At 33.9% G+C, this 22679-nt stretch overlaps 1 protein-coding gene and 1 long non-coding RNA gene across 6 annotated transcripts in view; one reads left to right on the top strand and one right to left on the bottom strand.

The window, feature by feature from the left end:
- LOC145268346 (uncharacterized) overlaps positions 1 to 22679 on the bottom strand; it is a 306384-nt gene that overhangs the window by 138350 nt on the left and 145355 nt on the right. For 3 of the 4 annotated variants that reach the window (XM_080123859.1, XM_080123860.1, XM_080123858.1), the window contains one exon: positions 16717 to 16913. In XM_080123859.1, the coding sequence (XP_079979985.1) occupies positions 16717 to 16887 (171 nt within the window). In that variant the 5' untranslated portion in view covers positions 16888 to 16913. Of the gene's footprint in view, positions 1 to 16716; positions 16914 to 19003; positions 19251 to 22679 lie in introns of those variants that run through there. The other variant, XM_080123857.1, reaches the window with a different exon arrangement.
- LOC145268347 (uncharacterized) overlaps positions 1 to 22679 on the top strand; it is a 107876-nt gene that overhangs the window by 16734 nt on the left and 68463 nt on the right. Inside the window, exon 2 of one of the 2 annotated variants that reach the window (XR_013864879.1) lies at positions 13171 to 13380. The exons of the other annotated variant lie outside the window; for it this stretch is intronic. This is a non-coding gene — a long non-coding RNA (uncharacterized LOC145268347). Of the gene's footprint in view, positions 1 to 13170; positions 13381 to 22679 lie in introns of those variants that run through there. 2 annotated transcript variants of the gene reach the window in all.

Here is a 22679-nt window from a genome sequence, read left to right as displayed (position 1 = left end):
ACTTTCTTTTAAATTCCAATCCAGAGTGCCCCTTTGTTGATGAGCTTGATCTTCCTCTTATTTAAAAACCGACCCTTTGTTTAATCCTGCCCTCGTGGGGATGGGTATGACAGCAAGTAAATAGGACGACAAAGTCTGTGATTTTGTTCAAAATGTTTTAGATTTTAGAGGAGGAGATAAATTTTCTATATAATTTCAATGTAAACTGACCACCCACTTCAGGACCATGCCAATTCAATTTTGTATGAAAGCCAAAAGCGTCACCAAATGTAAAATATATTCTATTTTATTTATTTATTTATTTTTTTTTTTTACAAGGGTCACAGTTACCAAACCTTTTTTTTATTCTAGTAAATTAACAAATTGGGTAGAATTAGCAAATCTGTTGAACAAATATTTGGACATTTATCATTAAAGACGACAAACTGAAAAAGTAGTCAACAAGCAAATATATAACAAATTAATGTTATGAAAGGCAAGAAAAGTTACTCTTCTACCTACCGAGATAAATTTTTATTTTTTTAGGTTTTAAATTATTTTAAAGCGTTTATTTACTTTGAAATACAAGTAGTGCTAAGATAGAGAAGATAGCGGTTTCAATCCTACCCAAAGCCGACCAGAGGGTTATTCGGCCAAAACATGGAGAGACGACAACAACTATGGAAGGCAGTAATTGCTGAGGACGCAGTTAGGAGATTCGGAGTTCCTATCCCATCGCTGTAACCACCTGATAAAGGCCAGAGGAATAGATGGCCGAAACATTGTGAAACAACAACTAAAAAGATAAGGATGATAGTCCGTAGTAAATAAATAAATGAATAAAATAATACATTGTTGTAAATTCTAATTTACAGAGTTTAAATTGAATTTCTTATATATATATATATATATATATATATATATATATATATATAATTTAAAGGAGATTAGAACAATAGTCTAAAGAGCAGAGTGTATTTTAATGTAATAGTAAAATTACTACTTTAATTAAAATACAGGGAAAGAAAAAGTGCTCGTTGCAATTTAGATATATAATAAGCTCGATAGGTAAATATCCTAGAGCTAATCACATTACTATATATATATATATATATATATATATATATATATATATATATATATACTAGCAGACCCTCTGGCGTTTTTCAGTTGTAAAGTATTGATTATTATATTGTACCCAATATGTAGCAGTAATTTCAAAAGTTAAAAAAAGATATGATTTGATTGCCATCAACTAGAATCAAGATAGTTCTTCAGCATTATTTGTTACCGAGCTAATTCCCTATGCATATAAAACCTAAAAAAATCAGCATTGTAAAACGTATAAATGTATATTTGTGCATGTGTAGAAGTAACACGTTTAGTTCGGCTTATGCCTGCCAAGTTCTAATTTTTCAATTTTTACCCCTTAGCAGCTATTTTTACCAGCTCAAAACAAATCGAATCCCCTTTATATCAAGTTTCAAGTCAGTAGATCAAAAATTGACAGAATAGTTTGGTAAAAACTGTTCCTCACATACATAGACAAGGTAACTTATATATACACTGTAAGAGCCAATTACCTATTGATTATTATATTGTACCAAATATATAGTAGTAATTTCAAAAGTTAAAAAATATATATGACTTAGGTGCCATCAGCTAAAATCAAAACCAAAACATAAAGCTCTCTAGTGTTATTCGTTACTGCCTGAGCTAAGTCCATATGCATATCAAAATTTTGGAAATTAATGTACTTAAATGTATAAATGTATATGTACGCATGCATAGAAAATACACGTTTAGTTGACTACCAAGTTCAATTTTTTTTCCATTTGGACACCTTAGCAGCTATTTTTACCAGCTAAAAACCAAATCGAATTTATTTTGCAGGTCTGAATCTCCTGTATAACAAGTTTCAAGTCCGGAGACCAAAAATCGACAGAGCAGTTTGGTAGAGTCTATTCTGCACACACAGACACACATAAAGAAGATTACTTATATATCTACTAGCAGATCACCCGGCGTTGCCCGGGCATAAAATACACTTAATATATTTTGATTTATGTAAAATATGTATCTATTACACTGGACAACAATTTCTTTTTCAGTTTTTGAATGCTGTCTAGATTTCTACAACTGATTTCTGATTCAAGGTATATTCGCACTGCTGAATCAGGAAATAGCATCCGTTTTTCTCTATCGGGTCAGGTTTTTGTACTAAGTTGATTTGAAAAACTCAGATCTTATGACAAAATAATTACATTTTCGTGGCATTATTAGTTGATTTTTGTCAACACATAACATCCTATGCTTTTAAGAGAAAAAATGTTTTACCAACATAATATATTGATTACCTAATCGAAACATCGATTGCTGTAAACTGAATGGCGAGCGTTGATAAAAGTAAGTAAACTGCATGTTGCTTCATCATCGTTCAAACTTCAAGGCTTGAACTCATGTTTCTTCAAACTCCTGGAATACTCAGTGGCAGGGAAATCTCTCTTCAGATTCCAACAGTAATCAGTAGGGCTGTGACAGCAGCATATTCTTTTCATTCTTTTGACTCTCAAGCATATATCCGACACAGTAAGACACAGTCAATCAACCGAGAACCACATCAGTCTATATAAAAACATATAAGATATTAACGAATATATACTCAAGAGTCAAAACAATGAAAAGAATATGCTGTTGTCACAGCTCTAGTCATCAGTTATCATGACTGCATCTCACAGCGGCCCTGATATCTGGTCTCCATCTCTTTCCGTTTTCAAGTCCTGATGGAATCTCTTCCCTCTGCTCGTTATTCATTGAACTCAGAAAACTAGTCCACACGTGAAAATAGGTAGTGCATCTTGGTGCTCATGTTGCCGCCCAGGTTTCTGAAAGTAGTCAGCATGTTGTTGACAAGTTCTGCGTTGTTTTTGGCTTCATTGTTACCAAGAAAGTTCTTCGCTACCAAAACATTAAGAGTATTGCCAGGACCGCTGCAAAGAAGGTAGGTTCTCTCTACCGTGCTAGAAAGCTACTAACGCCCCAAAGTATCCTATACATCTATAAGGCCACCATTCGCCCATGTATGGAGTATTGTTGTCATATTTAGGCTGGTGCATCTGCTACTAGTCTCTCGTTCCTGGACAAGGTTCAAAAGAGAGTTGCCAACCTGATAGGTCCTGAACTGTCACCTAAGTTTCAACCTCTGTCCCATCGATGAAATGTTGCATCCCTCTGCCTGTTCTGCAAGTACTTTAACGGTGAATGCTCTGACAAACTGCAAGCACTTATACTCCCTCGATGTAAATGCCCCCAACAGACCTGACAAGCAGCTAAATCCCACCCTTTCACAGTAGAGATGCCTAGATGTAAGAGAACCTTCTATTCCAGTAGTTTCTTCCCCAGAACCACTAGACTTTGGAATTCACTTCCAGGACCCTGCTTCCGCAACTATACTGACACGCAGAAGTTCAAGTGTAACGTGAACCGACATCTTGCTGCCCAACTCCCTACATAGTACCCCTGTAGCTTATGTCCCTGATAGTAGCCCCCTACATCAAAGTGGTGGTGTGTCTTGTTTGGGGTGAAAATGTAATTTTAAAAAAAGAAAAAAAAATGTCTTTCACACTTCCAGTTCCAGTTCGCTTTTCAGTTTTCAAACTCTGGATCTCTGATGAGCTGCCAGATCTGAGGACCGTCAATGATGCCAGCTTTCAACTTCTCCATTGTCAATCCTGAAAAAAAAAAACCTCACAGGAGTGAAGCAGTCACCATCCTTGTCCAGAGCCTTGGTGAACTGCTTGATTAAGCCGAGCTTGATGTGCAGCAGTGGGAAGAGTATTCTGTATTTGTCCACCAGAGGATCATTAATGGCGTTCGTTTCTTTGCAAAGCACCAATTCCATCTTTGCACCAATTTTTGGAAGATTTCAGGGTTTCATGATTTCAAACTGATCCATTTTCGAAATAATCACCCAGAACTATTTGGCCTGAATGCTTCTTGTCAGTAAAATAAGCATTTCCAATAAATAGAAAAAGTACACTTTTAATATCAATATGCAACAAAAAAACAGAACTCAGCTTTAGACACACACACACACACACGCACAGACACACAGACACACACACACACACACACACACACATATATATATATATATATATATATATATATATATATATATATATATATATATATATATATATATATTATTCAATTTTCACCCAAAACAAGGCACAGTGCCACTTTGAAGCAGGGGGCTACTATCAGTGACATAATTTGCAAGGACATTATGAAGGGAGATGAGTAGAAAGATGTTTGTTCACGTTACATTTGAACTTATGCATATCAGTACAGTTAGGAAAGCAGAATCCCGGAAGGGAGTTCCAAAGACCTGGGGAAGAAACTATTGGAGTAAAAGGCTTTCTTACACCTAGGGATCTCTACTGTAAAGGGGTGATACTTAGTGGCTTGTCGGGGGTAGTTACGTCGAGGGGATACAAGTGTTTGCAGTTCGTCAGAGCATTTGCCATTAAAGTATTTGTAGAACAGACAGAGGGATGTAATATCTCGTTGATGGGACAGACGCTGAAGCCTAGATAATAGTTCAGGACCTATCAGGTTGGCGACTCTCTTTTGACCCTTGTCCAGGAGCGAGAGACAAGCAGCAGATGCACCAGCCCAGATGTAATAACAGTACTCCATACATGGGCAAATGGTGGCCTTATAGAGGTACAGGATAGTTTCAGGCATAAGTAGTTTTCTAGCACCGTAGAGGGCCCCAACCTTCTTTGCAGCAGCCCTGGCAATGCTCTCAATGCATCTATTCCAGTTTATATTCCCTGTAAATGTTAGGCCGAGGAGTTTAAAAGAAGTACTTTCAGGCAATGTGTTCTTGGCCATTGCTATTGGTGTTAGAGAAGGTTTCTTGTAGTTATTGAAGGAAACAAGCTTAGTCTTAGCAGCATTGAATGTGACCATCCATTTTTGTCCCTATTCCACTACAGATTGGAGGTCATTCTCTAGTGTTTCTGCCATTTCCTTGGATATGTGCTCATTTGTTTTCCCCTCATATTTGTTATAGAGAGTGGTGTCATCGGCAAATATACCCATCTCCGAAACAATTTTATCAGGGAGGTCATTTATGAATATCAGGAATAATAAAGATCCAAGGATAGACCCCTGAGGTACTCCCGCATTTATGTCATATTGTTTAGATGTACGACCGTCGAGGACAACTTGGATTTTTCTCTTTAGAAGGATTTAATTACATTATGTATTCTTCCAGTGATTCCATATGATCTAACTTTCCTTAAAAGACTATCGTGCCATACCCTGTCAAAAGCCTTAGATATATCAAGGGCTACCGTTCTACCCTCCCCTGTTTTGTACAGTAAACGGTATATACATTCAGAGACTACAGTTAAGATATCTGCTGTTGAACGGGCTTGCCTGAATCCATATTGCTTGTCAGTCAGGAGTTTAGCAGCTGTTAGGTGCTGGACTAGGGCTTGATTAACTAAGTACTCATATATTTTGACGAAAAGCGAGAGGAGGCTAATAGGGCGATAATTTAGTGGGTCAGTTCTTTCACCAGAATTCTTGAAGACTGGTACCACAGAAGCGGTTTTCCAGCAGTCGGGAAAGCAAGATTCGTTAAGGCATATATATATATATATATATATATATATATATATATATATATATATATATATATATATGTCATCACAAATAAAAAAAATATATATCTAAAATATAATTTTCATGGGTGTAGGAGATTATAGATGACCTTATCTGTATAAACAATAATGATGAATTGAAAAAAAATATACATCTTATATATCCAAAGGAGTTGGAATTTCATTGTAAACATAGAAGTCAACAGGCTACATTTCTGGATTTAGATATGAAAATTGAGGATAGGATTTTTCTTTATAAAATATTTGATAAAATAAACTCTTTCCCCTGTCAAATAGTTCATATGCCGTATAAAGATAGTACCTGCCCTGTTTTTATGTTTTATGGAACCATTATGCCAGAGTTTTTGAGAATACCTCAAATTACATTAAAATTAACAGATTTTATACCACCAGTTCCTAGCTTAGTAATAAGGATGATAAAAAAAGGTGGGGATAAAACTAAAATATTTAAACAGTTAAATAAAGCATTTGTTTGTTATCCTGATGCTTTTGAATCGTATAAAATTAACCAGAATATATTAATAAAGGAAATCCAAAACTACATTAGTAATCTATAAAATGTATTACACTCAAAAAAATGTATATATATATATATATATATAATTATTTTTTTACTATAATAATTAAATACCTACAGACACTAGTGTTTACTCCTTTCGGGATTCTTCAGTGCAGGGTGTCACGATTACTACCAGTCGAACGATTCGAACCCCGCGACACGAGACATCTCTGGCTCGATTAGCGGAGGCCGTATCCATTCGGCTACTATTAACCGTGTGAAATAGCGTTGAATTTTAAACATTTTAATTTAAATGTTCATTACGTCAGGCAGACAGTGATCAAATCGTTATACGATGATCTACGCAGAAGAGCTAAATTGACCGACTTTTTAATTCAACTGAAAGTGCTCAACGATAAGAAACGAATTTCTTAAAGGGGCTGTCATAATTATTTTTTTACTATATATATATATATATATATATATATATATATATATATATATATATATATATATATATTAACTTTTATATATTTTTAATTTTAAATAAATACGAATGAAAATATATAATACTACTAATCATAGTAAGGGGTGATAAGCAGTCAAATGGATTAATCCTAATCTTATAAATACAAGACAGGTAAATTGAAAAAAAATATATCCATTTTGAATTTGGAAACAGACAAATCTCACAGATAAGAAATTCATTTTTATAACATGAATAGGCTAGCCAAATTAATTAAGAATAGGAAACTAGATCTAATAGCTGTAACGTTTTTTTGTTCTTAAGATTACGGGGGGGTTGATCAACATTGCTGGGTAGCCATGATTAAATATACTGTTTTGTTTTGAAATACAACTGATGTTTTAGTAAACAACTGATGATCCCCTTTATTAGCATTAGCACAATAGTGAATTCGAGAGAGCAAATTAATGCATTGATTGCAGGTGATTAAATGACTTACTGGCTAAATTGTTTACCGACTGAATAGTTTTCTAACAAATGATAAAAACTATAACAATTAAATAAGTTTTTTTATATAGTTTTAAAGGTTAAAAGACATTCAAGACAATATATATATATATATATATCATATATGTATATTATATATATATATATATTATATATATTATATATATATTATGCATATATTATATATATAATATACATATTATATGCATATATATTATATATATATATATTATATATATAATATATATAATATATATACTATATATTATATACATTATATATATATATGTTATAATTGTTGTGGAGACGCCCACTAATTAACATATGTTGGTGAATGAGATATATAAAGGTATCAATCACCAATACCGGGAAAGTTCTGCAACGACCGCCAACTAGGCAAGACGGCCATGTTGCCTCCAGTAAGACATGCAACACGCCACCTGTCGGAATATCTCCAACTGCAGTATATCTGAAGACATGTAAATATGTATATAACTTTTCTGACTAATATATTATTCTTATACCTTTACTTTCCGTGTTCTTGTTAATTATGTGTGCAGACACAACAGTGGCGACGGGAATTCGGAAAAAGACTTACGCAGGATAAAATCCACTATTAAACACAACAGTGGCGTCGAGAATTCGAAAAAAGACTTACGCGGGAAAATCCACTACTAAACTCATCAGTGGTGTACGAAAAATACTTACTCGAGAAAGATTGAAAAAAAAAACGTACTCGAAAAAAAAAATCTACTGTTGAAAAATCAACAGTAATATCGAGGATTTTGAAAAAGATTTACTCGCGAATTCACTGTTAGACACAGCAACAGTATTCGAAAAATAATTTACGCGGAAAGTTATCACCGTCGAAAAAAAAAGAAAGAAAAACAAACGAAAGTAACTACAAAATTGTCGAACGAGATATTCGAACACTGGATGCTTGAAAGCAAAATACCAATAAACATTTCAAAGTGACTATGAAAGTCAAAGTAAAAAAAGGTGTTTTCACTAGTTCACCGTGAACAAATTTATGCAAATTGTCTTGAAGGAGAAAAGTGATATTTTTTTTTCATCTGTACCAAGAAAGGATATTTTGTTAAAAAGACTCGTGTACGTAATCAAAACTTAACGGATTAAGAGAAAAAAATAAAATACATTTTTTATCCCTCAATAGAAAAAGGGCAAAAGAAAGATTCAACGCAAAAAATAATATATCGATAGAATTCGGTTGACACAAAAAAAATTTTTTAAAGCGAACCTAAAAACGGTTGTTCGTAGTTATTGTAAAAAGTGAATTAGTAAAATAGACTGATTTTTCTAATCTTTGAAAAAAAAATAAGATGGAGGAATTTGTTAAAATAATGACATAGTTCATGCAGAATCAGCAGATCCTACAAAAAGAACAGCAAGTGCTACACGAAGAAAAAGACGAAAGACAAAATGAACGAATCATAATATGCCTAGAAAGGCAGGAAGAAAGGTTCGCGCAGATGCAACTTGAACAGAAAGATCTGTTAGAAAGATTAACAGCTAATTCCATACAAGAAAGTAATACAACCTTCTCCAACACAACAATTGTTAACAGCATAGATGTGTTCACATACGTACCGGAAGAGGATAAAACTTTTGATGCATACTTCAAGAGGTATGAAGATATTTTCGAAACAGACTGCGAAAACTGCCCAAATGAAAAGAAAGTAAGTTTATTACTTCGAAAGCTTGGTACCAGTGAACACTGCAAATTTGTTGATTTCATATTGCCAAGGAGAACGAATCAGTTAGATTTCGCTGAGACCATTAAGCTTCTTAAGGAGTTATTTGGACCGAACATGTTTCTTTTCCACAAGAGATGGTCATGGATGAATCTTAAGAAAACTGATGAGCAGGACTACCTGACATAAAAACTGCGACAACTTCAAATTATCGGAACTCACGGTGGACGATTTCAAATGCTTAATCTTTGCACAGGGTCTAGTATCCACAAAAAATTCAGAGATCCGAAGACGAGTTCTCTCAAAATTAGAGACAGAACAAGGCCTGACATTACAGAAATGAGCAGAAGATTGCCAAAAGGAAGCATCACTAAAAAAAGATTCCAGGGATATAGAAGAAGCAGGAGTGGCGTACATTAGGAAGATTAAAAAACCTTTCAGATACTCAGGCCAAAGAAATTTGGAGACTAGTAAAAATTCAAAAAAATACTCAAATTATAAATACTCAAATTATAATAACTACAGAAAACGAAATTACGATAATAGTCAATATAATAACTACAGAAAACGAAATTACGATAATAATCAAAGGAATTATAAAAAGGCAGTATCAGGTAATAATTGCAGAAGATGTGATGAAAAACATTTGGAAAAGATTGTCCTTACAAAAATATCAATTGCGATAAAGTTGGACATAAGAGTGTTTGCTATAGAACAAAAAATAGAGTACACCAAATGAGAACAAACGAAAAAGGGAAAAATAATTTACGAAAATATGTATCAGTAAATATTTTCGACAAACAGATGAAATTTCAGTTTGACTCTGGATCGGATTTGTCGTTAATAAACGTCAATACTTGGAAAAAGCTGGGTAAACTGACTCTTCAATGTCAAGTAAAGGGGCACGAACAGTGACAGGAGACAAAATAAAATTCGAAGGAGAGGTCATTCTGCCCGTTAATTTAAATGGCACGACGAAGAAATTGAAAATCCTCGTAATTATTAAAGAAAGCGAGAACTTACTAGGAGTTGACTGGATTGAAAAATTCAATCTTTGGGATAAACTAATGAACGCTTTTTGTAAAAAAATAATCAGTTGCACCCCAACATCAGAAAATATTAAAAACGATCTCAAAAAGAAATTCCCAGAAATATTTACTACTGGACTGGGAAGATGCAATAAATTTAAGGCTTCGTTCGAGCTAAAAAAGGATGCAACACCGGTGTTAAGAAAAAACGAAACGTACTGTTCGCCGGTTTAGACGAAATGAATAGCGAGCTAGATAGACTCGAAAAACAGGCATCTTATCGAAACTAGCGTCTGGGCAGTCCCTACGGTGTACATAAAAAAAAGTCGGAACAAATTCGAGTCTGTGCATACTTTTCTACGGGCCTAAACAATTAATTAAAAGACCACCACTACCCTTTACCAAGCCCTGAGGAGATATTTGCCAGACTAAATGGTGGCAAAATTTTTTCAAAAATAGATTTGTCCGACGCCTATTTACAAATTCCGATGGAAGAAGAATGCTCAAAGATATTATGCATTAACACGCACAAAGGGTTGTTACAATACAACCGTCTACCCTTCGGGATCAAAGTCGCGCCGGCGATTTTCCAACAAGCAATGGATACAATGCTGAACGGAATAGATTGTGCTTGTGCATACCTGGATGACGTAATCATCAGGAGCGCGTCCATAAGTGAACATCAAGAGAATCTAAAAGAAGTATTCACAAGAATAAACGAATACGGATTTTGTTTAGACGAAATCAAATATTTAGGGCAAATAATAAATAAAGACGGTCGACGCCCAGACCCGGAAAGATCGACAGCCATTAAAATTATGCCGGCACCACATAACGTGACGACTTTACAGAGTTTCTTAGGTCTCGCAAACTACTACCAAGTATTTATCAAAGGAATGCACGACCTAAGCGCTCCGCTTAACGAATTATTAAAGAAAGAAACACTATGGATATGGACAAAAGAATGTCAAGACGCATTTGAGAAAATTAAAAAGACGCTGACGTCCGATCTATTTTTAACCTATTACGACCCAAAATTAGAAATAAGTGTTGCGAGCGACGCGAGCTCGTATGGTATAGGAGCATGTATACAGCATATCCTGCCAGATGGATCGAAGAAACCTATAGCTCACGCCTCAAGGACACTACTTTCGGCAGAAAAGGCTTACTCTTAAACAGAAAAAGAGAGGTTAAGCTTTATTTTCGCGGTGACGAAATTCCACCGTTACCTGTACGGGAGACACTTTATACTGAAAACAGATCACAAGCCGCCAGTGACAATCCCAAAAAATGGCTTGACAGTGTATACGACAAATCGCCTACTCCGTTGGGGTACGATCTTGCTAAATTATGACTTTCAAATAAAACATCTGGATTCGAAAAAAATAGGCCATGCGGATGGCCTGTGAAGGCTTATACCGAAAATGGAGGAAACCCTTGAAGAGTCAGTAATTGCAACTATACGTTCCAATTATGAGGAAGAAAACAAGGTGGCGAATATAATAAAAGAATTACCAGTCACTTTAACCGATATAAAAAGAGAGGCTGAAAATAACATAAAGCAAAAAAAAAATAAGGGAAAATGATGAAAAAACGCAAAGCATATTTTCCGTATGCAATGATGTTTTGTTATATAGTGAAAGAGTTGTTATCCTGAAAACCTTGCAGAAAAATATCTTACGTGATTTTCATACAGGACACCAGGGTATACATAGGGTGAAGGCACTTATGCGGAGTTACGTTTACTGGCGTAACATGGATGTGGATATTGCACTTAGAAAATCAATAGGGACCCCGACTGATAAAGCATCAATCCCTGCAATTATACAGGATAACTAAGAACCCAAATACACCGTCGAGATTATCGCCAGCAGAATTAATGTTTGCTAGAAAAATAAAATCACCATTTGATAAAATTAATACCAAAGCAAGCAATCGTCCATCAAACTACGCACACATCACGTAAAAGGTTTAAACCTGGTGATCGTGTATATTTTAAATGTATGAAAAATAATATTTCATATCGGGAGTTTGGTACGGTAGATAAACGTATCGGCGACTTGGTCTACATGATAAAAGGTCCAAAAAGGAAACACAAAAGACATCAAAATCAATTGAGAAAACGTCATATAAAAGATCGAACATGACAAACCTGATGAAAAGGAAGATCCAATTGATATAATATACGAAGCGTTTGATATCGAACCACCACAAACCATGCCCGAACCGAGAAGATCGGGAAGGAAAAGAAAGTTTACAGAACCAATTATAATGAACCCAAAGAGAAAAGGATATTGAAATCTACACGACTTCAAATCTTGGGAGGGGGTGTTGTGGAGACGCCCACTAATTAACATAGGTGGGTGAGTGAGATATATAAAGGTATCAATCACCAATACGGGGAGAATTCTGCAACGACCGTCAAATAGGCAAGACGCCTATGTTGCCTCCAGTAAGACATGCAACACGCCACCTGCCGGAATATCTCCAACTGAAGTATATCTGAAGACATGTAAATATGTATATAACTTTTCTTCCTAATATGTTATTGTTATACCTTTACTTTCCGTGTTCTTGTTAATTATTTGTGCAGACACAACAATAATATATATTATATATATATATATATTATATATATATTATAATAAATATATTATATATATATTATAATAAATATATTATATATATATTATACATATATATATTATTCATGTATCTACATGAATTTGCATGTATCTAATTTTAGTATTTACTTCGATGGGACGTAAGTAGAGCTAGATACTAAGTTTTAAAACTATATATGGTAATTAAACTATTACAATACCCTGACGAATCCTCACGAGGATGAAGTGTGTAACATTATGTGTAGCTTAATTGCCATATATATTTTCAAAACTGGAGGCAACCATGTTCCCTAACTCTATTACATATCACCTATATGCCTTATGTGATCATCTCAATGTCTTCCTGTACCACCTTAATCACTTTGGTTCTCTAATTTTCCTTCCTCCACATTTATATGGTTTACCCTCTACCTATGACACCCTATTATTTTGTTCCTAATGTAGTTACTGCTAGATGTCACATTTCTTATCTCTTACCTAGCACCTTCTCTCTTCTTCTGGTGAGAAGCATTAGGCTTCGAAACACCTAGGTATACAAAGCATATATATCCCGTATCTCTACTTGATGCAATCTCCATATTGAATGAACGACTAAATTTTTATGCATTAGCATATATCTATATATTGCCCTTTTTTCTTTTTCTTTTTTCCTTCTTAAGGTACTCCTGCACTTTACTGCCCGTTTTTCCGTGAGAGGTGCTCGGCAACGCCCGGTGAAAAATGGAAAACGCCGGATTACAACGAGCGAGTAAAAAAAAAATAAATAACCGTCGGACTATAACGAGTGAACGCAAGTATTAAAAAAATGAAAGACCAAAAAAAAAAACAGAAACATTTTACTGTTTTATTATTTTTTTAGGCAACTGTTTTTTTTTGGGGGGGGCGGTAATAATTTTTTTTTAAAGAAAATTTTTGGGCAGCCGACGACTGCAGTTTTTGTGAAACAATTTTTGTCTATTCATTTTATTTTGTAGCAAAAAAATCTTTATATATATATATATATATATATATATATATATATATATATGTGTGTATATGTATGTATATGTGTGTGTATATGTATGTATATATGTGTGTATATGTATGTATATATGTGTGTATATGTATGTATATATATGTGTATATATATGTGTATACATATGTATATATACATATATATACATATGCATATATATATGTATATATATATATGTATATATATGTAAATATATATGTACATATATATATGTATATATATGTATATATATGCATATATATATGTATATATATGTATATATATGCATATGTATATATGTATATATATATGTATTTATATATGTGTTTATTTATATATGTATATATATACATATATATATATGTATATATATATGTATATATACATATATATATGTATATATATGCATAAATATATACATATATATATATATATATATATATATATATATTAAGTAATGTGATTGATAATTTAAAATTTGAAAATCAAATTATAATTAAATTAAAAATCTGTTTCATAAGAAGGAACAACAACAAAATCAATTATCTGTACGATCGTTTCGGAAAACAATGCTTTTTATTGTGGTAGACATCAAGTTACGTACAATAATTACGTATATATATATATATATATATATATATATATATATATATATATATATATATATATATATATATATATATACGTAATTATTGTACGTAACTTGATATATATATATATATATATATATATATATATATATATATACGTACTGCCCGAGACCATGATAGCTTCCGATTGCTGGAAAGCGTACTGCTAAGTAGGATGTGAAGGGTACGAACATCTTACGGTTAACCAGAGACTTAATTTCGTGAACACTACGACTAGGGCTACCGCAAATCATGTGCAGGGTATGTAGAAGGAAACGAAACAACGAAATAAAAGAGAGTGTGGAACCAACCGCGAATTTTATTGTGGAAACAAAAATTCAGAAATAATCCTTTTGTCTATCATAAAGCATATAGCAGAAGGATACCCGGGCCAGGAATTCCTCTTTCTCCTCCTACATTCTCTAAACACCTTTCTCAGCCTACTTTAGCGTCATCGCGTGCTTTGCTCCAACCCATAGAAAATACTATCCTTAAAGAAATAGCCTGTCTTCAGGAAACCGCACGTTGCCCCCAAAAAGTATACGCCTAATCCACAATAGCTGACAACCGCAATATATATATATATATATATATATATATATATATATATATATATAAAATATTCCTTTGTAAAAATTCCTTATTATCTATAAAATTCCTTATTATCTATAAGAAAGAAATACTATATATATATTATATATATATATATTTTAACGGAAGAAGAGTTTCTGATTTACGGTCTGGGACTGTGACAAGAAACCCCTCCTTATCAGCAGTGTCATATCCCTCTCAGAGCGGTTCGACGACATTATGTTTTCGTCTATTGAAAACTGATTCGTCAACTTCCACTATGTGCCTTGGGCCTCCGATCTGCCGGGATTCCTAAGGAAATAGTTTTGGTAAATATCCCCAAGAAAGTTTTTCCAGTCGGTGAGTGTGATATCCGACCCGATATCGCACTATCGACTTAGGTTTTTGTGTGTTGTCATTTCGAACGCCCACAAATATATAATTCGTATAATCGTAGGTTGCAGGAGATTGGACCTCTCGAAAAAGGTGTCATGGCGCAAGGATGTCTATTGTCTGCAGTGGTCATTACTGCACCTCCAGCTGAAACCATCGTTTACGTTTCGTTTCTTCTTTCGCTTACATCTAGATCTCCTTTCCGTTGCCCGCAGCTGGTTTTTCTGACAAATAGCGAGGACGTTTTCTGTGGATTTACAAATTATTTCCAGCCTGGATTGATTCCTTTTTCTTTTTTTCTTTTTTTTTTTTTCAAAAAATAAATAAATAAATCTCTGCCTTTCTTTTCTATTCCTGTTAAACTCTTTCCTTTCCTTTTTTTTCCTTCCAGTTTTTAACGTCTGCTAGTTGGCGTCTCTCTTTTGGCTCGCTAGAATCTGGCGTTTTCCGTTTTTCGCCGGACGGAAAAACGGGCACTAAAGTACAGAAAGACCCTTCTTTATATATCTCTGTCTCTACTATTATATAAAAGCCACTGTGTGTGTGTGTGTGTGTGTGTGTGTGTGTGTGTGTGTGTGTGTGTGTGTGTGTGTGTGTGAGAGAGAGAGAGAGAGACGGAGAAAGAGAGAGATAGAGAGAGAGGGAGTTCCTTATAGGTTCCGAAACCGCTGAGCCTATCTTTTACAAATTTCACACAAAGGTAATTTATATGTCTGGCAGTGTCCGATAACTATAGAAAACCGCAAAAGCCGATCCTCAAATAGTCTTTCTTTCTTATAGATAATAAGGAATTTTTACAAAGGAATATTTACGTTGCATCGGCGAGGGGGATAATAGAATCTCAAGAAACAGTTTTCTCTTAAAAACACATTTGTTGACCTGTGGAAACATAGCTCGGTGGTAAAGTTTTCGACTACAGGTCGAATGATTGCGTGTTCAAGCTGTCGTACAAAGCTAAGACTCTGTAACATCATATTTGTATAGATACTCCCTCAGGCATTTGGGCTCATGGATTTTAAATGTCTGAGGGAGTGGCACGCGTCTGACAAGACGTTACAATCATCATGTATATATATATATATGTATGTATGTATGTACGTATGTATGTATGTATGTATGTATGTATGTTGTGATACAACGAAACAGTACTTTATGTCGATGACTACAAATATATTTTAAGCCCCTCTCTTTGGGTAGAGCACTGTGCTGTAAATAATCTCATCCGCTACTTAATTGGCTGAAATATGCGAGGCTAGCTGTTTGTTTGTAAACAGGCGGTTTGAGCACTATGAAAATGGTGGACGGATGTTTAAAATAGACACTTGTCGAAGTTATTTGCGGCCACTGCTCCCGTGGGTCGATGTGTAGCCGACTGTCAATGCGATGGTTGTAGGCTCGACCCTCGGCTTGGGAGATGTGCTAGTCTAGCGGCACGGATGAGTTGTGACACAACAAAACAGTAGTCTCTGTCTCTCTCTCTCTCCCCCCCCACATATATATATATATATATATATATATATATATATATATATATATATATATATATATATGAGTGAGAGATGGGGGCGGTGTGCAAGGGGGTTGAGTTAAAAATAAAATTTAATCATAAAAACAAATACCTTTGCATTATCGCACTGATCCGAGCTTATTCCCATTTTAATCCCTCCGTGTTTGTCATTTGGATCACCGGTTTTCAGTTCTGCTGGCATATACTCATACGGAACGACGTTAGATGTGGTATAATCCGGGGCGAGGCATACGAACACCAGTACTACAAGAATAGCGTGCATTCTTCTTTTTTTTTTAATTTGAAAATCTGCAAAGAAGGAAAAGAAAAAAATTGCAAATGATGAAAAAGACAGATTGTTACAGAAACAGCCTGTATTTAAAAGCGCGCGTAAAAAAAATAATGAATGATAAAAAAAAAAATGTCGCAGCATGTTACCGTAAGTAAATTATATACATATGTTATTCCTACAATATTTGCACAAACGAGTTTAGTTTGTATATATACTAGCATTTCAGCCCGGCGTTGACCGGGTGTTTGGATGTGTATGTTGAGCAAAAAAAAAAAGTGGTAGTAGGAAGGCAGGCTCGAACCCGTGCTGCGAAAAAGGAAAAGAACGAGGGGGGGATTTTTTTTTTTTTTTTTTTTTGCTCAACGTACACATCCAAACACCCGGGCAACACCGGGCTCAAATGCTAGTATATCTATAAAAGTGAACGTGTCTGTGTGTGTGTGTGTACATTTCCCTACGCAATAACTCTGTCAATTTTCAGTCTACACACTCGAAATTTAATATACAGTGTACGGAGGTTTGGGAAAATCTTTGTGATTGGTTTTCGGCCAGAAATTTGGCTGTTAATAGGTCAAAATTCAACGATTTGACCTTTGAGAACTCGACCAAACTCCTCTGCCAATTTTGGGTTTAAACACTTGAAATTTTAGATATAGGTTCCCTGGACATGGATCTAACTTAATAAGTTGATTTGGGTTCAAAACAATAAATATAAGGGAGCGTAATAGGTGTCAAAATTTAAAAAAAAATGACCGTTTTTTTGTTTTGTTTTTTTTGCTCAACTACACATACAAACACCCGGGCAACGCCGGGCTGAAATGCTAGTCTATCTATATATCTATAAAAGTGAACGTGTGTGTGTGTGCGCGCGAGCGTGCGTGCGTGTGTGTACATTTCCCTACGCAATCACTCTGTCAATTTTAAATCTACAACCTCGAAATTTGATATATAGGGTGCTGAGATTTGGAAAAATCTTTGTTATCGGTTTTCGGTCAGAAATTTAGCTGTTAAGGGGTCAAAGTTACACGATTTGACATTTGAGAACTCTACCAAACTCCTCCGACATTTTTTGGGTCTAACCACTTGAAATTTTAGATATAGGTTCCTTGGACATGAATCTAACTTAATAACTTGATTAGAACCCAAAACAATAGATTTTAAGGGATCATAATAGGAGTCAGAGTTAAAAAAATTTACCGCTTTTTTTTTTTTTTTTTTTTTACTCAACATACACCTCCAAACACCCGGACAACGCCGAGCTGAAATGCTAGTATATATATATATATATATATATATATATATATATATATATATATATATATATATATATATATATATATATATGCGCACATTTTTTGCTGTTTATTTAAAATTCAACCTATTTTCAAAATAAAAGTACATAAAAAAATCTTTTTAAAAACTTTATGATACACGTACCCGTCACGAAACACAGATATACTTCAAAAATCATATAAACTGATCAAGTAGTTTTTGTGCTTGATTTTTTAAACTAAGAAAGTCAAATTATAAATAAGAGGGGACAACTCAATTCGAACTATTAAGATCAAAATCAATTTGCTATTAAACTCGCTAAAAATCGTATAAAAATGATTTTCTATATGAAAAAAAAAACCCTACTCGATTAATGTTCGTCATTTTTGGAATATGACGTATAAAACAGGGGAGATAACTCAACCCGATCAATCGAGATCAAAATCAGTTTTGTAATGTATACAACAATTTCCTATTAAAATCGCTAAAATTTGTAAAAAAAAAAATAATAATAATAATAATTATGTATATATAAGCCACTCCATCAATTTACGTGATTTTTGGAATATTACATCTCCGTTCTATGACAGATACACCATAAAGATTTTCGGTAATTTAGCTTAAAAAAACAACTTTTTAAATAAGTCTAATTCTAAATAAGCACCCATTAAGAAAAAAGAAAAAAGAAAAAAGAAAGAAATATATGAAATTAGAGTAAAAAGATCTTCAAGCGATTTAATTACCCCCCCCCCTCCCCTATACACACTAAATACGCATTAGTCTACTTCATTACTTCGTCTTATAACCAACGAAGATCTAGAAACCAAGTGCTTACCTTCCCGGCCAAGACTGTTATACATTTGTGATTGCCATATGTTTTCATATTCAACCCACAACGTGTACGAAACTGGCTTACACGAACTAAGTAAACAACAGTTCAGTAGTACGGAGTAAATAAAAGAACAGAACACATGTAGTTAGGACGATGACCGCTTGGACATGATTAATACCATAGCTAGCTATATGATTCAAAGCAGCCGATCTTGAATCATATAGCTGACTTAGGTAGGTTACAACGAAGCTGGTTATTTTTAGACGTAGGTTCGAACTCACATTGCTTCATTTATTTTTATTTTTATTTTATTTTATTTTATTTTATTTATTTATTTTTTTTTTGTGAATGTTTCAGCCCGGTAAATAATTATTATCCGTTTTCATAATACATAATTTGCCCACACAAAACAATGGTATCCCTTAATAAAAAAAAAAAAAAAAAAAAAAAAGCAACGTTTACTCTATATGTGGGTTGTAAATCTATATTCGAGTAAAGTTAGTTTTCAAGTAATGTCTGTCTTGGAAGCTTTATTTTTTTTTTTAGGTGAGCAAAGTCGTAGATGATAGATATATCTAAAAATCCTACATGTTTTTGACCAACTGCGTTAGTGGAAACACACAAATCACACATCCAAATCAAACGCTTAAAAAGAGCCCATTTTTTGTGCAGAAGGGGCCCCAGACATGAATTTAACAGGAAAAAAAAATAGTTGCAAGACGTGCTGATTATTACATTCGCAAGTGAAATCATTTATTTATGCTTGAAAGCAAATTCACTCCTGAATTCGACACCTGAATGAATATGAACACCCACACAAAAGACACACACACACACACACACACACACACACACACACACACACACACACACATGAGGCACAGAATGCGATCACGATGTTACATAATTCCTCCTTTGCCTCCATGACAAGAAATAAATGATTACTATCAACATGCTCACACATAAACAAAAGCCAGCATATATGAACACGCTCTGTGTAGTTTCACTGCACAGATAATGATCGTTCACTCACTTTGCCAGTTTAACGTCATTGCTCGATTCAAACATCGGCCACAGTGTCAATCGAGGAAGTATCAAAATAAAGACGAAACGTTGATGAAGACATAACTCGGCTCTCTCTCTCTCTCTCTCTCTCCCCCCCCCTCTCTCTCTCTCTCTCTCTCTCTCTACATATATATATAATGCTCCTTATCTTGAGTTGAGCACATTGAGTAGTAATACATGAATTACCATTAGCGTATAAGCGATGCTCTTTGTGTAAACAAATTTCGGATGATGTCAAAACATCGTTGAACTCACGACTCGCTCAACAGCCGCCGATTAGCGTAGTGGTGAGGAGCCTTGACTGTCGTACAGGCGGTCGGGTTTCAATCCCGGCTTGAGGAAGTTGCCTGTCTAGCCGCACTGATCAGCTGTGAAACACCAAAACAGTATTGTATGTGGAGGACTATATATATATATATATATATATATATATATATATATATATATATATATATATATATATATATATAGTCCTCCACATACAGTACTGTTTTGGTGTTTCATATACCAAATATGCAGATATATATATATATATATATATATATATATATATATATATATATATATATATATATATATATATATACAGATACTAGGCGTTTAGCACGTTCAAAACAGGCAAAAGTTATAGGCTGTTTACTTAGGATCCATGCTTTATGTCAAATTCACAGTTAAATATGATAAAACTTGTGCACAATTTTGAATTAAATACTAATCCTTATTATTCTCAAACTGTGCATTTAACGGATATCATAATACTTAGTCCAGAGCCACTTATTATATTAAAGGCCCAATTAGCCTGTATTTTCCAAGAAAAACTGAAACAATCAGACAGATTAATAGAAATATTATATACATATATGTGGTACGGTGTGGTGGTAGTGGTAGTGGTGGTGGTATGTATGTGTGTATGTGTATAATAAACTGTACTGAAGAAACAAAAGATGTTATATGAAATAATACACACACACACACAAGCATATATATATATATATATATATATATATATATATATATATATATATAGTCATCCACATACAGTACTGTCTTATCAGTGCGGTTAGACAGGCAACTGCCTCAAGCCAGGATCGAAACCTGACCACCCAAATGACAGTCAAGGCTTCTCGCCACTGCGCTATATGGCTGATGCTGTGTGGGTAATGAATTAACGATGTTTTGACATCGTCCAAATGCCTCCAATCGATTTGTTTACACAAAGAGTGTCGCTTAATACGTTAATGGCAGTTTGTATATCACTTCCCAATATGTTCAATCCAAGATAGGGAGGATTATAGTCATCCACATACAGTATTGTTTCGCTGTTTCACAGATCATCAGTGCGACTAGACAGGCAACTGCCTCAAGCCAGGATTGAAACCCGATCGCATAAATGACAGTTAAGGCTTCTCACCACTGCGCTATATGGCGGCTGCTGTGTGGGTAATGAATTAACGATGTTTATATATATATATATATATATATATATATATATATATATATATATATATATATATATATAGTGTAAAATTGTATTGAAAATTCAAAGATTCGCGTTTTCTTTTTATAACCATCGTTTATTTCCTGGATTTTTTCATTACAGCTGTTTCGTTGATGAGTAGGCAATTTTACGATTTACGTTTCCATAAAAATATCCTGTCCCCATCAACTTCTTCAGATTTTTATCCATTAGATTTTTACAACAAAATGTATATTTTTAACATGCTGAACATCGTATTTGGGTAAAAATGATTTCCAAAGCCATGCCTCCTCACTTCCTCCATCTTTTGGTGTTATATGAAGATAGTTTTCCGTTTTAACCGTAGTTTCGTATTTCCCCCCCTTTCTCAATTATCATATAATTTTATATAATTTTATTTCTATATTTATGCGTGTTTATTTTAATATTCATTTTTTTGCTTGGTGTTTGAATTTGTATTATTACCCGATCCTTCTGTTTAAAGAGGAGGCCACTCTCATGGCATCATTTCTTATATCTAGGATTACCTCCCTTTCATCTTTTTTCTTTTCTTATATTATTTGCTTCGTTTTTACTATTTTTTCCTAATCTGCTCTAGTTCGTGAAATTAAATATCTGTTTCTGTGCAGACACCCTTGGATTAGATCTATTCGTTTGTTTAATAATTTTTCTTTTGATTATTATATCTGGTAAGATTCTAATATACATAGGTTGCATCTTTTCGATTTTCTAATTTATATTTTTCCCTTTATCAATTATTGACCATCTTAATCTATATTCAGTTTTATTTTCCTTTAATTCCTTAATCCATACTGCTAAAGTGGTTGAGTTTTTCTTTGTTTTTTTCCGATTGTTTTCGTTATTACTATTGGTTCTGTTTCTATTTTCGTTATAGTAATTGTAATTGTCACTATTGTTATGATCCTTTCTATTGTTATTTTCATTTTTATCCACATTGTTGCTGTTTTCGTTATTTGTGGTGTTATTTTCTTTCTCAGTTTCATTTTTAAACGATGCTAGGTGATTACGATATCTGTTCTTAAAGAAAGGTCCGGTGCTCCCAAGGTATACTTTAGTTTCATTATTTGTTATAAGTTCACACACACACACACACACACACACACACACATATATATA

This window comes from Euprymna scolopes, chromosome 43 (genome assembly GCF_053919585.1).
Source record: "Euprymna scolopes isolate OS-2025 chromosome 43, ASM5391958v1, whole genome shotgun sequence".
Classification (NCBI taxonomy): Eukaryota; Metazoa; Mollusca; class Cephalopoda; order Sepiida; family Sepiolidae; genus Euprymna; species Euprymna scolopes.
The sequence above is the reverse complement of the archived record's forward strand: the minus strand, read 5'-3'. Positions and strand labels throughout refer to the sequence as shown.